Below are 15,310 nucleotides of genomic sequence, written 5' to 3'. Positions count from 1 at the left end.
CAATCCTCAACTGCCTAGTAAACAGAGTCCTCCAAGGAGGCCACTGACAGACTACCAGTTATAGGAACAAGCTGTTTTTGTGATAGCTGACACCCAGCATGATGACTGAAGGAGTGGGAGGGTCATGCCTCCACCAATGCCCGCTCGCAAGAGAGGAGAAGAGGGAGAGAGTGAACGGGAGATGAGGAGAGGGTCACTGTAAAAACAAAGTGCAGGGTGTTGGGTGCCCCTAAGGTTGTCAGCCATTCATGGTGCTGATGGAGTAGCTTGAGAGACCACGTGATCTCATTTATCCCCTTGACCCTTGCTCTCTGGTATCTGTAGTCCTTATTTGTCAAGCTTCATAGGGGCTCATCTATATCTTGTTTGTGTGTTGTTGGCCCAAAATAGTAAGTTATGGGCATGCCCTGATCAAACTAGATCACTACTACTGGCTTATAATATAAATAAATGACTTCTATTATTGACCCTCACCTCATTTAAAATAAAGTTATTTGACCCCCCCCCCAGGTGGCTCATGGCAGTATCCCCCAGAACTCCACTTCAGAGATCCACGCCTTCTCCACCACCACCCTCAATGACATCATGAAGTCCTTCTCGGATGTCAGTGTCATCCGGGTGGCTGGAGGCTACCTGCTCATGGTAAGAAGTAGTAACCGACTCTCTCTACTGTAGGTTCATCATTGATATCAGTGGTTCAGTACGGATGCATATTTGCCTGTGCTGAGTTCAAAGTTTCAAATCCTCACCCTCTCTCTTCTCTCCCGTCCTATTCCAGCTGGCCTACGCCTGTGTGACCATGCTCCGTTGGGACTGTGCCAAGTCCCAAGGGGCCGTGGGGCTGGCTGGTGTGCTCCTGGTGGCTCTATCTGTGGCAGCTGGCCTGGGGCTGTGCTCTCTGCTGGGCCTGTCCTTTAACGCTGTCACCACACAGGTTCTCCCCTTCCTGGCTCTGGGGATCGGTGTGGATGACATGTTCCTTCTGGCCCACTCCTTCACTGAGACTGGCATCAACATCCCCTTTAAGGTAAGCTAGCTACCTCCACTCCCCAAGCCCCCTAGTTCAATCACCTGTAGATCCACTGTAACCTCATACTTAGTCTCTGTCCCAAAATCCTGGCTCTGGTCAACATTAGTGCAGTATATAGGGAATAGGGTGCCATTTGTGACGCATTCTTAGTTATATTAGTTAAAATGACAACAGTTACTTATATTCATGTACTCTGGCTGGCCTGGCACTAACCGTTGGCTGTGTTTTGGTTTACCCTTGCAGGAGAGGACGGGGGACTGCCTGAGGAGGACTGGCACCAGCGTGGCACTCACCTCCATCAACAACATGATCGCCTTCTTCATGGCAGCCCTGGTCCCCATCCCAGCACTGCGTGCCTTCTCTCTGCAGGTACTAGACTGTGCTATATGCCCCACTGTTTACACTGCCTAGCTCTGCCATGGAACCAGGAGTGCCAGGCATCCGCGCTGAAGGAGACACACACATAAAATTGGCTTTTTTAGAAGTGACATTCATTAAGGGGGGGTGTCTTTGTTCTTTTCTCTTCCTCTTTTTATTGCTCACTGCACCCTTTATCTCACTCTCTCACCCTTTATCTCACTCTCTCACTTTATCTCACTCTCTCACCCTTTATCTCACTCTCTCACCCTTTATCTCACTCTCTCACCCTTTATCTCACTCTCTCACCCTTTATCTCACTCTCTCACCCTTTATCTCACTCTCTCACCCTTTATCTCACTCTCTCACCCTTTATCTCACTCTCTCACCCTTTATCTCACTCTCTCACTATATCTCACTCTCTCACCCTTTATCTCACTCTCTCACCCTTTATCTCACTCTCTCACCCTTTATCTCACTCTCTCACTTTATCTCACTCTCTCCCTTTATCTCACTCTCTCACTTTATCTCACTCTCTCACCCTTTATCTCACTCTCTCACCCTTTATCTCACTCTCTCACTTTATCTCACTCTCTCACCCTTTATCTCACTCTCTCACCCTTTATCTCACTCTCTCACCCTTTATCTCACTCTCTCACCCTTTATCTCACTCTCTCACTTTATCTCACTCTCTCACCCTTTATCTCACTCTCTCACTTTATCTCACTCTCTCACCCTTTATCTCACTCTCTCACCCTTTATCTCACTCTCTCACTTTATCTCACTCTCTCACCCTTTATCTCACTCTCTCACTTTATCTCACTCTCTCACCCTTTATCTCACTCTCTCACTTTATCTCACTCTCTCACCCTTTATCTCACTCTCTCACTTTATCTCACTCTCTCACCCTTTATCTCACTCTCTCGCCCTTTATCTTACTCTCTCACTTTATCTCACTCTCTCACTATATCTCACTCTCTCACCCTTTATCTCACTCTCTCACCCTTTATCTCACTCTCTCACCCTTTATCTCACTCTCTCATTTTATCTCACTCTATCACCCTTTATCTCACTCTCTCCCTTTATCTCACTCTCTCACTTTATCTCACTCTCTCACCCTTTATCTCACTCTCTCACCCTTTATCTCACTCTCTCACCCTTTATCTCACTCTCTCACCCTTTATCTCACTCTCTCACTTTATCTCACTCTCTCACTTTATCTCACTCTCTCACCCTTTATCTCACTCTCTCACCCTTTATCTCACGCTCTCACCCTTTATCTCACTCTCTCACCCTTTATCTCACTCTCTCCCGCTCTCTCTCTCTTTCTCCCTCCCCCTTTCTTTCTCTCTCTCTTTCTCCCATTCTCTCTATCTCTCACTCTCTCTCAGGTGAGGAGGGTGGAAATAATCAGAGGAGGGAGTGGATCAGTATATCACTGGGCCGTCAGCCTCTAGCTCTGTGATCTACCCGCCTCTCCCTGGGTGGTCTGTGGTGCAGTGAAACCATACCAACTATAATGTCAGCCCCAGGGTGATAGAGTAGAGAGGTAGGAGGGGTTCTGCACAGACATGCAGAGAGGGAAAGGGGGATACCTAATCAGTTGCACAACTGAATGCATTCAACCAAAACGTGTCTTCCCGCATTTAACCCAATCCTTCTGAATCAGAGAGGTGTGGGGGGCTGTCTTAATCAATGTCCAACTGCCTTGCTCAAGGGCAGAATGGCAAATTTTTCCAACTTGCCAGCTCTGGGATTCGATTCAGCGACCTTTCGGTTTCTAGCCCAACACTCTTTAAAGCAGCAGCGGCCTCAGTTCCCTGGCTTGTTGACTATTTTCGCTGGTGATTTAGGGAGCGTTTTTTTTACTTTGTTTGTTTTCTTTTACTTTCTGGGACTGAATCCGAGGCACTAAAACAGCAAGAGAGCTTGAATGTAGAGCCATTTTTTGTGTAGCTCAAGAAGGCAGCTGTGGAGTTGGGTGGCAGCATTGGAGCGAAGTCATGAACAGGGTTGGCCCCTCTCCTAAACAGTACCCCCCTCTCTCTCTCTTTCCCTAGGCGGCCATTATTGTGGTGTTCAACTTCGCCATGGTGCTCCTCATCTTCCCGGCCATTCTGAGTTTGGACCTGCACCGTCGGGAGGACAAGCGTCTGGACATCCTGTGTTGTTTCTACAGCCCCTGCTCCTCCCGGGTCATCCAGATCCAACCCCAGGAGTTCTCCGATGCCAACGACAACACCACCACCCACAGCCACGCGCCTGGCGCCCAGACTACAACGACCTACACAGGCTCCACTATCATTACCAGCACCCAGATCACCACCACCGTCCAGGCCTTCACCCAGTGTGACGCGGCAGGCCAGCACATAGTCACCATCCTGCCCCCCACCTCCCAGATCTCCACCAGCCCTCCCTCTGTGTTGGTGGCCACCTCCCCTGTTCCCCCCTCCCCCACCGACTCCTACGGCTCCCAGCTCTTCACCCCCTCCAGCTCCACGCGGGACCTCCTGGCCCAGATGGACGAGTCCAAGGAGGCCAGGGAGTGTGTTCCTCTCCCCTTCTTCCGCTGGAACCTGTCAAGCTTCGCCCGGGAGAAGTACGCTCCTCTCCTCCTAAAGCCAGAGAGCAAGGTGGTGGTCGTGGTCCTCTTTGTGGCTCTGCTGGGGCTCAGCTTGTACGGAACCACCATGGTTCATGACGGACTCTACCTGACCGACATTGTGCCCCGCGACACCAAGGAGTACGACTTCATCAACGCCCAGTTCAAGTACTTCTCTTTCTACAACATGTACCTGGTGACCATGGACGGCTTTGACTACGCCCGCTCCCAGCGTCTCCTCATCCAGCTGCACAACTCTTTCACCTCGGTCAAGTATGTGGTGAAGGACAGCGACCAGCAGCTGCCCCGGATGTGGCTGCACTATTTCCAAGACTGGCTCAGAGGTAAATACAGTTTAATTAAAGGAGACCTTGTTTTTTTTCATTCCAGAAGCCCCATAGTGATTCTAATGTTAGCCAGTGTGTGTTTGAAATGGAACTCCGTCTGCGGTGGGTTCTTGCCCTTGAGGTAGAGAGTTTGGTGATGTCAGGGCCTTTGGAGTGACAGGCTGGGGTTTGATGTTTATCTTTAGTCTGACAAAGGTAGAGGATGGGAGGTGGATGGGAGGTGAGTTAAAGCCTGTGGTGGTGAAAGTTCACCACCATCCAGCAGGGCTGGAGGGCAGATGATATCGTAGGAAGGCCAAAGGTGACCTTTTTGGCCTCTTCCCTCCGGCTTAACGTTGTTGGAGGTCCTAGACTAGTCATGAGGAAGTATTACGGTACAGGATATTAAGCTATCAAGGGTCGGCCGTGGGTAACCAGATTTGCCGTTCCAAAACATGAGGAACTGAACTCTTCAATCGATGGAGAACTGGGGAGGCATAAAAGACTATGCTATTTCCTTTCTAGTCAGAATCTCCCTGTAATTAGAGAAAAGGTTGTGTGGAACTGGTTTTTAGCTGCAGCGCCAGACTTTGTCATTTCGAAAACACGATAGGCTTTGCTGGTTAGTTTATTCAGCCCAGACACATGAGGAACAGAGCTGCTGTTTTTGGATGTGTGTGTGTGATTGTAGGTGGTTGATATTCAGAACACTCTGTAAAACATCTTGTTTTAATTTGATGACTCATTCTAAACGTGCCAGTCTACCATCATGTTTTCACTACTCTAAAATATAACTCCTAGCGTAGTACTCAAAACATATCGGCGTATGTTGTGGCCCCGTCAATAGTTATATGATATAATAACCATGAGAATCTAGTGGTAAACGTAGATCCGACAGAGATGGCTAACCCTGTGCTGTCCTGTGTTCTTCTTCTCTCTCCTTTAGGACTGCAGGCTGCCTTTGATACAGACTGGGAGGCAGGCAGAATCACCTGGGATAACTACCATAACGGCACCGAGGATGGTGTTCTGGCCTACAAGCTGCTCATCCAGACCGGCTCCAAGAAGGACCCCTTCAACTACAACCAGGTATGTACCGTTACAGTGCCATGCCCCTACTGAGTTCAATAGAACTCCGTTTCCCAGCTTTGACCTCAATGGGACTTCCTGGTTAGGTTGAATCACCCCTCAATATGTTAGAAGGTATAGTCCTGCTACCGCGAATGCTAAACCCAGTCTCTCTCTGTCTGTCTATTCCAGCTGACTTCTCGTCGTCTGATGAATGAGGAGGGTCTGATTCACCCAGAGGTCTTCTATATCTACCTGACTGTGTGGGTGAGCAATGACCCTCTGGGCTATGCTGCCTCTCAGGGTAACTTCTACCCTCAGCCTCGCGAGTGGATCCACGACAAGTATGACACCACCGGAGAGAATCTGCGCAGTAAGTAGGCGTCTCTTTAAAATCATATGAATAATTTTTTATCAAGTTGCTACCACGATCCAAGTTCATAATGGCCTAGGACATGTGTATCCTTCCTTCAATATAAAGGTATTGTTGATACTAACAACAGATTGTAAATCTGTGAGAACCTGAGTGTCTAACCTCTCCTCCATCTGTCACAGTCCCTGCCGCGGAGCCCCTGGAGTTTGCTCAGTTCCCTTTCTATCTGAACGGCCTGAGGCAGGCGTCCGACTTCATCGAGAGCATCGAGAGCGTGCGCGCCATCTGCGAGGAGTTCACCCGTAAAGGTGTTCTCAACTACCCCAATGGTTACCCATTCCTGTTCTGGGAGCAGTACATCGGCTTGCGACACTGGTTCCTCCTGGCTGTCAGCGTGGTGCTAGCCTGCACCTTCCTGGTCTGTGCCATCCTCCTGCTCAACCCCTGGACCGCTGGCATCATTGTAGGTCCCCTCAGCTCAGCATCCCTCCTCCTCTTTCTCCTCCTCTTCTTTCTCCTCCTCCTCCTCCTCCTCCTCCTCCTCCTCCTCCTTCCAGGCCTCCCTCAGCACAGCTCAATAACCCTGCTACAGAGAGGGTGGAGGTCCCATCTCTGGGGAGGGCCCATGGCGGGTTGGCCTGGGGGGTGCTACTCACACCCCCCAGGCCTTTGTCATTCTAATCTGGCCCGGCCGGTCTTAGAAAAGGAAATGCAAAGCCTCTGCTGAAGACTTTACCTCCAGCTCTCTTTGTCAAAAATTGGGGACAGGACTGATCTGCCCAGTCGCGACCTTGGCCTGCTAAACCCATCCATCAGGCCTGGGGGGAGATGGCCTGTCAGCTCAGCGGCTGGGAAACATTTCACACAACCTGGTCGTGAGGGGAGGGTCCCTGGGCCGCCCGCCCGGTCAGACCGCACTGAAGGGTGACTCTCGTGACCGACCGTTGGGGCTGTAGTGGCACAGGTTTCAGTCAGTGTGGCACAGGTTTCAGTTGGAATTGAAATGTATTTCATTTCACTATTTAAGTAGTCAGTCCTACTGAAAGACAGACGGCACAATCTTCCAAACACGGAGGGGCGTCCTTTCAGACCTACATGTGCACAGTCACATTGTCCCTCTTTAAGCTGGAGCTTCTATAGTTTCACTGCCTATATGTGACCGCACAATAAAACAGGGTTTTATCATTTCCAATTTAACCATGACCAAATTGGGACCCCTGCAAACATCAGAGGTTCACGAGGCTAAGGATTTTCAAAGTCCTCTCTCTCTCTCTCTCTCTCTCTCTTATAAAAAATTATGTTTTTCTAAAGAAGTACATTAGTGGTGAAATTGTGTCAGGAGGAATGACAAGCAGTAGAAGGGGAATGGTGAGAGTCTGACATTGTCACTCATCTCAGCAACTTTGAAAGAGGGATCAGCTAGGGAGGGAGAGTGAGACTAGGGCCTAAGTGTAATTCAATGCCGTGCAGATGACAGTGAAAACCTTCCGAATGTAGGGTCAAAAATGATGTGGGGTGAAGACCTAACTCTTACCTAATTGCATTATGGAAATAGGCACTGAGAGTTGTGGGTGCAAGACATAACTTTCTCTCTCTTCATCTCTAACACGTTTAACTACACTTCAATGGTTGTGTTTCATTGTGACTCCAGAGTTTGAGGCAGTGTCTAACCAACCCGTGTTCCTTCCTCAGGTCTTCATCCTGGCCATGATGACGGTGGAGCTGTTTGGTATCATGGGCCTGATCGGCATCAAGCTCAGTGCCATCCCAGTGGTCATCCTCATCGCCTCTGTGGGCATCGGCGTCGAGTTCACTGTCCATATCGCACTGGTAAAAAACCTTCCTGACTCTCTTGGGCAGTGTACAAAACAAAGTCAATGAAGATAAGAAGTGTTGTCAGGGATGGAATGATGATGGAGCCACTAGTTACTACTTTTTTACTACCCATGAGTCTGTTCTACTGGACAGCCTGACCCTAACCCTCTGTCTCTGTCCGCTCTCCTGTCCCCAGGCCTTTCTGACGGCCATAGGCAATAGGAACAGGCGTTCTGCGGTGGCCCTGGAGCACATGTTTGCCCCTGTGATTGACGGGGCCATCTCTACACTGTTAGGGGTCCTCATGCTGGCTGGCTCCGAGTTTGACTTCATTCTGAGGTGAGTGTGAGAGACTTCACTTCCCCAGTCCATATGTTGCCTTACAGAGGAAGTGGTGGTGTTGTGTTTATGTTGCTGAGGGGTAGGCCGAGGGGGCTGATGCATGGAGACAATTGTCTGTTTCCCCCTGGGTGAGGGAGCCAGTGTGGGTGGGGGGTCAGGGGTGCATGCAGGTGGGAATGTGGACCCCCACCTGGCCCTGTCTGTCAGGCCTTTGTGCTGCTGCCTGCCTGCCTCCCCCAGCGCCCTAATGGCCCCACCCTAATAGCACAACAAATGGAGAAAACATCAAGGGTGTGGAACAGCTGCTTGTAAACATGTAAATGTTTGACTACCCACTGGGTGGTGGTGACTCGCACACATGCATACACCACACATACGAGCACACACACACGCATGTAAACACACACATACTATTTTCATACGGAATCTGTGAACATGCCAATCATCCGGTTGAAAGCTTTTGTGCCCAAATAGGGCACCACAATAAAAAAAAGGGTTTGAACTGGTCAGTTGTACCCCTACCAGAAGTCACCACCACAACCCTCACTCCCAACCAAGACCTCTGGCTTCTGTTGGATGGTAATTCTTTTCTCTGCCAAAATGCATCAGTGGAAAAAAGCAAATAGCAATGTTTTCAGCTGAATCTGGCCTCAGCTGAAACTAAACCACAGCCTTGAGAACAGCCTCAAACAGGCCCATGACATAAAAAAATCACTAACTGAGAAAGCAGGGCAGCATATTGAAAATATTAATACGCTCAGGGTGGCTTTTTGGCAGAAACGCTCCAAGCTTTCTCTAAGTGTTTGAGTCAAGCAACATGGTGGTACTGGGAAGGTTTGTTTTCCCACCAAAAATGGAGAGAAGGAAAAAGAGATGAGAGAAGGACAAGAACAACAGGGTGGGGAAGAAAGAGGAATGAGGAATAGAGAGTTGTGAGGAGGAGGGTGCCTGGTTCTAGGATAGTGGTGGAGCTTGGATGCTTGGTTGGAGAACTAAGTGTTGTGGTGGTGGTGGGCTAGCAGGCAGCACGAGGAGGGCATTCACACTAGGAGGTCCTGTTTAGATGTAGCAGAGGAGAGCAGAGCCGTCCCTCAAGCTGGGGAGTAGCATAAATACATTGCTGTAAACATCTCCTGGCGGTGGTACCGTGGATAAACACCCCAGCGAGCTCAGCAGCCCCTCTCCAAAGGAGCCACCCTTTCCAACCCCTGACTCCGAATGGAAAAGATGACAGTTTATATAAACAACAGAATTCCTAACACTAGGTCTTCTCTGGAGGTCCTAGCCCAACCAGGCCCGTGGATAGTTTAGGTACTCTCTCTTTTTTGTCTTTTTTTTTTTACCCCTTAAATAAATCAAGCTCCACTTTCGGAATGTTGACTTAGTAAAATAAACAAGTTCCTTTTTTTCTAGCCTTTTCCCAGATGCAGGATAGTTATTATAGTGACTGGTTGTATCTAACGAGTATCTAACGAGTTGAGTTGGACGGTAACTAGAGGTGAACCGAGATGGTGGTTTCTGTTTCATCTGGTTTTCTACTCTTCCTTAGCGTATGTGTGTTTTCATTTGATACTACTTTCAGGGGCATAAGAAGTCACCAGTCACGTGTATGTCTTTTTGAAGTCGGTCATGGTTGAGAAGACTGAACTGAAATGTTTGGTGAAGTATTTGGTCATAAGTTAAGTTGAGGGATAGATTCTCAGAGTAAAACAGAGAGGCCTCCATTTGCCTTGTTAAAGAGACAGACGTAGGGATAGTAGAACAGTAAATGGGAGGGTGCACAAGGTGAAATAAAGGCAAGTGCTATACCAAACTTAAAGAATGACCTTCCCTTCTGAGGTGTGACACGAACGAAGCCGGTGTGGTAGAGTCGGGGCGGGGATGAACGAAAGTTCCAGAATGCTATTATCCTTGTCCTTGTTTTTCATAATCCACTCTCTTTTTCTTACCTCTAAGTCTGGACCGCAGTTAAAAGAGCTGAGCTCTCTGTTTTCTGTTAGTGTTTAAGTGGAGTGCTCTCTAATTTTCTCATGCGCTCTTTCTTGTGGCAACCTCAGCCCTCCCTCAGAGCACAGAGAGGCTCACAGAAACCCAGGCAACCTCACAGCTCTGTGGCCCATTATAGAGTACCATTCACCACGCAACCATTTAGGGCAGAGCTAGGAACCACAACAGCTCCATACAATTCCAAGAGAGACAAAGACGAGGCTCTCAACAGCATTGGGAGCATCAAAGGCTGTTTTAGTTGGAGCATGTTGAGAATCTGATTTACCCCCTGCCCTTAACACACAAACACCATTTTTTCCAGAGCAGCTTCCCATCCACTCTGGTTCTCTTCAGATACCAGACTGAGTATATGGTTTCCTCTCTGTTCTCATTACAAAGAGACACGGACTCTATGTACACTACCTGCATCTCTACTATCATGTGTGGCCCACTCCACACACTAATCAGCAGTGACGTTGAATACAAAACAGGATAGGAGGAATAGCAGCTCTGGGACACATCCAAACAGCAGGCCTTGTCTATCTCTCTCATGTAGTGTCTATGAGGTGTAATGTGATTTGGCTGACGTAGGCAGGCGGCTCGGCAGGCAGGAAGAGCAGGCAGGCTCCACTGGCCAGCCCAGTATAAACATAGAGGTGCCTTGCCCTCGCCACACTGAAATTGGAGCTCAATGACTTTGGATATTAAGTTGTTAAAGGGAAAATTACATTAGCAGCAGCGGCAGCAGCAGCTCGGAGGCCAGGAGGGGCACGTTTCTTCTCCCCAGCCTGCAGTCAGACAGGGGAGGGGAGGGGAGGGGAGGGGAGGGAGGGCCCTGGCATTTCTGACGTGTAGGATCTGCTGGCTAATGTAAACACATATTTTCAGGAAGTGGCAGTGCTGTAGATAGATGAGGGCTCCCAGAGGGAGAAGATGGAGCCCAGGAATGTTCTTCCAACTTGTCAAGTTGCCAGTAGTAAAGAGGGACGGACAGAAGGAGAGAGGAAATCGAGGGGAAGGGGGGGAAAGGGAATGAAAAATAATGAGGAAAGTAGAGGCAAACATAGGGCTTGAGGGAGGTGGTCTGATTCTATCTACCCCCAGCTCTGCAATGTCCTCCCTTCCAGTGTGTCCTCATGTCACCTGTTTACTAATGTGCCTGAGTGCTGGTGGCGCTGAGAAGGAGCCTTGGTGACTGAATGTTCTTTCTGTGTTGGTTGTGTTCCAGGTACTTCTTTGCGGTGCTGGCTATTCTGACCGTGCTGGGGATCCTGAATGGACTGGTGCTGCTGCCCGTGCTGCTCTCCCTCATGGGCCCACCCCCGGAGGTCACTCCGGCCGACAACGGCAGCCGCCTGCCCACCCCATCGCCGGAGCCCCTCCCCCCTCCCATGACCCACCACGGCTACTACGGAGGACACGGTCCACAGGGCCCACGACAACAGGCCTTCTCAGAGTCGTCGGACTCTGAGTACTACTCGGAAACGACTACCACATCAGGAATTGGGGAGGAGTATAAGTACTGTGACCGCAGTCCTTACATCACCTCTCCTACCTCTCATATACTACTGGAGGACAGCAAGAACCCCAGCTTCCCCAAACTCACGGTACGATAGTGCCACTGTATAGTTGCTACTTCATACATGATACTGCCCAAAAACAGTATGATATGTGAATTGCATTGTTATTAACAATGAAAATCATGATTGTAACCTATCATGCATATTATTGTTCTGCTCTTCCAGGTGGTGAAACCGTTCAAAGAGGACCCGACCGTAACCGCTCAGAAAGATCTCTTAAATGAGTCTTCTCTGAATGCGGTGACTTCGGTCAGCTCTCAACTCACGCAGTGGGATAACAAACATGATTACAAATCTGACCAGGGACCCAGGAGGCAACATTTACCCAGTGACAGGACCCAGGGTCCTGAGAGGACTAATCACTGTGGTCCCAGGTCTCAGACCAACAGAGGGCCTCATCAGAACAGGACTAAGATGCCGGCCTATAATGGCGGTACCGTGCCCAGTAGTGCTGTTACTACTATGGTTACGGCCACAGCCTCTGTGACTGTGGCTGTGCACCCCAGCTTGCCGGGGGCCTACCATGGGTACATGCACGAGGGCTACGTGGACAGTGAATCAGACTGTTTTGAGGACACTAAGAGGACTTCACAATCTTGTGGGAAAGCTACCCAATCTTCCAAGCGTGAATCCTTGGAGGTTGAAGACCTGGAATCTGTGCAGAACCAGCATCAGGTGAACCAGGCACAAGGTGAGTCTCACGCTGAAGCTAAAACACCATTTTACATACTTGGACTTTTCATTTTATGGTAGATCAACATTAGGCTATATGAGCACATTTTTACATTAACATTCTGTTCATAAGCTGTCTGTGTATGTCTCTGTGTGTGCAGTTATGACTGATGTTCAACAATGGTTCTCACTGTCCTCTTTCTTCCTTCTTGTGTTCCAGTTGGCCCACGGATCCAGGCAGCCAAAGATTACTAGACACCCTGCTACCCCACCCTGCCCCCTATGTCTGGAATCCATCTCTGGCTGGCTGCCTCTCACTTGGGAGCTCCCGATACCCAGCCCTTTCACTTTCAACTGTACATAGACACAGACAAGGATTTATTTTTAAAGATATTAAAAAAGATCGTTTTAAGAATATATAAATTTATGAATATATATTTTAATACTAAATAGAGGGAAACAACTATTTAAAAAAGTACTGTATAACTTGGATATTCTCTTGTGTAAAACTTGGATGTATAACATGATTTGGGGGGGTTTCCCTCCCTTTGTATAGATAAAGAAGATGTGCTATATGTAAAAAAAAAAAAGTTCTGAAAAGTGAGACGTTCAGATATTAGGTTATTGTGTTTTTTTTTTGCTGCTACACTTCAAAAAATTGAAATGATTTGCAGTACCCCCCTCCCCCGATCTAAGTTGAGAAATCATTTATAGATGTTCTTACGCTGAGGGTGGAGGGCGTCTTATTGATTAAGCTCTGCAACACATGATGATCTATTCTGATTCTCCATCGTTGGTTATGATTGCACTGTACAAATACAAACAAGCTCAGTAAATCTTTTTTTCCTTCTAACAATAACCATTGTGCCTTCACAACACCTTCCCTCTTGAAATGCAGAAGCGCAGTATATATATTCAAAGTGAGACATAAATATGATATATGTGGTGTTTGTTTGAGAGCATCAATTTCACCGTTTTTATTTTGCGTTTAGAATCCCCAGATATGGACTTCATTTACTAATGTGACATGATGTACAGACTTAGCAAAACAAGAGAATCTCCCACTTTGGCTTCTACCATTATACATGGGCTGTTCATCCAGAATAATGCCTGTGTTCAGACAGCACATTAATATATTACCATGTATTTGTCCATTTCAATTAACCTGTAGCTCTGTAAGTCTGTGTGCAGTCAGCAACTTGACTTGTGTCACTTTGGGTTGACGTTTCTTGAGCGTCATTCATTGTGTCCCAGCTCACTGGCATGTTGCGTTATGTTCATTGTCAAGTTGATATTTTGCAGTCGACATGTTTTATTACTTGAAGGAGCTGTTAAGGGTTTTATTTCTTTCCTGAGTTTATCTAAGCGGTACATTGGGTAAGGTTAACTTTGTCACCCCCCTTGTCCTCCAACTTAACTGGGGTCTAGGGGGTAATGTTTGACAAATGCTGGTTGTTTCCCCAATCTTATTCTGAAAGGGAATTTAAATCAAATGCAAAGGGAAAAATATATATATTTTACATTTTTTGGGCTGCTTTAGGGTTGTGGTAGACATTATTTCAACCTTGTGCAATTGTTGACTAGGTAGTGCATTTTGAACAGGACAAGTACTCCAAGACCCACTTCCTGTGTCATGGAGGAAGTCTGTGCAGTCACATGCTCTTCCCCTCTCTCTCTCTCGTTTGTGTAGGCCTCATGCAAGCCAGCATTTCAGTGATTTTGTTGTCATTTCATTTTTACCTTTGTATTATGATCAAAGTTGGTCGTTCATTTGGTCACATCACTGCCAATTTAAATGCAGGGAAATGTAATAGATTTAAGTGTCAGCTTGGGTTTCTTTTGTACATAGAGTTATGAAAGAAAAATAAAGTAGCTACTGTGCATTCTGGAAGTAAACAAAAACAATTATATGTTTCAAGTACAACCGACATTCATTCACTGCTTCAATCCAGAAATACATGAGGGTGTAAGTTATAGGAGTGCTAGGGTAGGGGTTGGGGGTTCTGCATAGAGTTGTAGTTTTATTTCAAATGTATGACATGCCATATAAATTATTTATATACAAATTCTATTTTTGTAGTTTGTACAGATGTTAGTCACTAGACTGAAGTTCTATTTTTAAAGAGTAAATATATATTATATATAATTATATCTATTGTTGCAGAGTTATTTTTGTTTGTTTGCTTTTATTTTTGGGAGGGAGGGGGGGGGGGTTGTCCACAATGAGTAGAGGGGGTTTCAGACAGACCCTATGTTTTGTTTTTGTTTTTTGGAGAGAAGGGTTCACTTGAAAATGAAGGAGAGGTGTGGCAGACACTGTCCACCATATTAAGTTTCCTCGCCTTTCCTTCTTCATGTAATGAATTGAAGTGTTATTACTCTTTTTGTCGATGTCTAAAACACTGTGACTTTCCGAAAACTATGCTCAAGAAAACCCTTGTGTGACCATTATTTTCCCTCACCTTCTATAGGAATTGAACTAACAAAATAAATTCAAATGAAAAAAATAAAATAATCCTATCTGTTTCCATGAGTCTTTTCTAAATGAACTCGGTGTGTTCTTTTCTGTTATCATCTATTAACACAGTCAACAGCTTTATCACCTCCCTATGTCATCTTACAACTTGTTGGTGACAGATCTGTTTTCTGGGTAAATACACAGTCCCGTTAGATAGCCCTGCTGACCTCCACAAGTTCTCCAGGGCACATTGTTGAGAAGCTCATCAAATAACAAATATTTAAGATTGTGTCTCCAAAAGTCATTCCATCAACCTTATTGTGACACAAGTAGTGGACACAATCCTGACCTGCTGTCTTATCTTTAGTCAATCGTTTTCTTTCCGGCACTTCAGTCTCCTTTTCACCTTTTCATTCGCAATGACATCATAAATTCCCATAGGACCAACTCCTTCAATGCCCTACTCCTTGAAGTTTTCGGTTCTCAAAAAAAACATTATTTCCCTCGAAATAGATTTTCTTTACCCTTTAGTGTGTACTTTACTGTATTTATACTTGGGATATAATTTTTTAAGAGGAAAAGTTCACTGGAGGACGTTTTTAACCTTAAGCCAAGTTATTTTACATACAAATGATGATTTGGTCATGGAGGAAGGGCTCTGTTAAATCTGGATCGCTGAAGCATTTAATTGCGTGATAGAA

At 46.9% G+C, this 15,310-nt stretch overlaps 1 protein-coding gene across 1 annotated transcript in view; it reads left to right on the top strand.

The window, feature by feature from the left end:
• The window catches only part of LOC109872322 (protein patched homolog 1), a 36,158-nt gene extending 21,481 nt beyond the window's left edge, over positions 1-14,677 (top strand). The window contains exons 9-20 of the mRNA XM_031807142.1: positions 511-642; positions 779-1,027; positions 1,274-1,399; positions 3,448-4,333; positions 5,262-5,404; positions 5,576-5,756; positions 5,939-6,219; positions 7,449-7,586; positions 7,768-7,910; positions 11,128-11,506; positions 11,645-12,170; positions 12,372-14,677. Of these exons, the coding sequence (XP_031663002.1) occupies positions 511-642; positions 779-1,027; positions 1,274-1,399; positions 3,448-4,333; positions 5,262-5,404; positions 5,576-5,756; positions 5,939-6,219; positions 7,449-7,586; positions 7,768-7,910; positions 11,128-11,506; positions 11,645-12,170; positions 12,372-12,406 (3,219 nt within the window). The 3' untranslated portion in view covers positions 12,407-14,677. The remainder of the gene's footprint in view (positions 1-510; positions 643-778; positions 1,028-1,273; positions 1,400-3,447; positions 4,334-5,261; positions 5,405-5,575; positions 5,757-5,938; positions 6,220-7,448; positions 7,587-7,767; positions 7,911-11,127; positions 11,507-11,644; positions 12,171-12,371) is intronic.
• Positions 14,678-15,310: the final 633 nt, after the last annotated feature.

Source organism: Oncorhynchus kisutch, linkage group LG27 (genome assembly GCF_002021735.2).
Source record: "Oncorhynchus kisutch isolate 150728-3 linkage group LG27, Okis_V2, whole genome shotgun sequence".
NCBI classification, from domain to species: domain Eukaryota; kingdom Metazoa; phylum Chordata; class Actinopteri; order Salmoniformes; family Salmonidae; genus Oncorhynchus; species Oncorhynchus kisutch.
The sequence above is the reverse complement of the archived record's forward strand: the minus strand, read 5'-3'. Positions and strand labels throughout refer to the sequence as shown.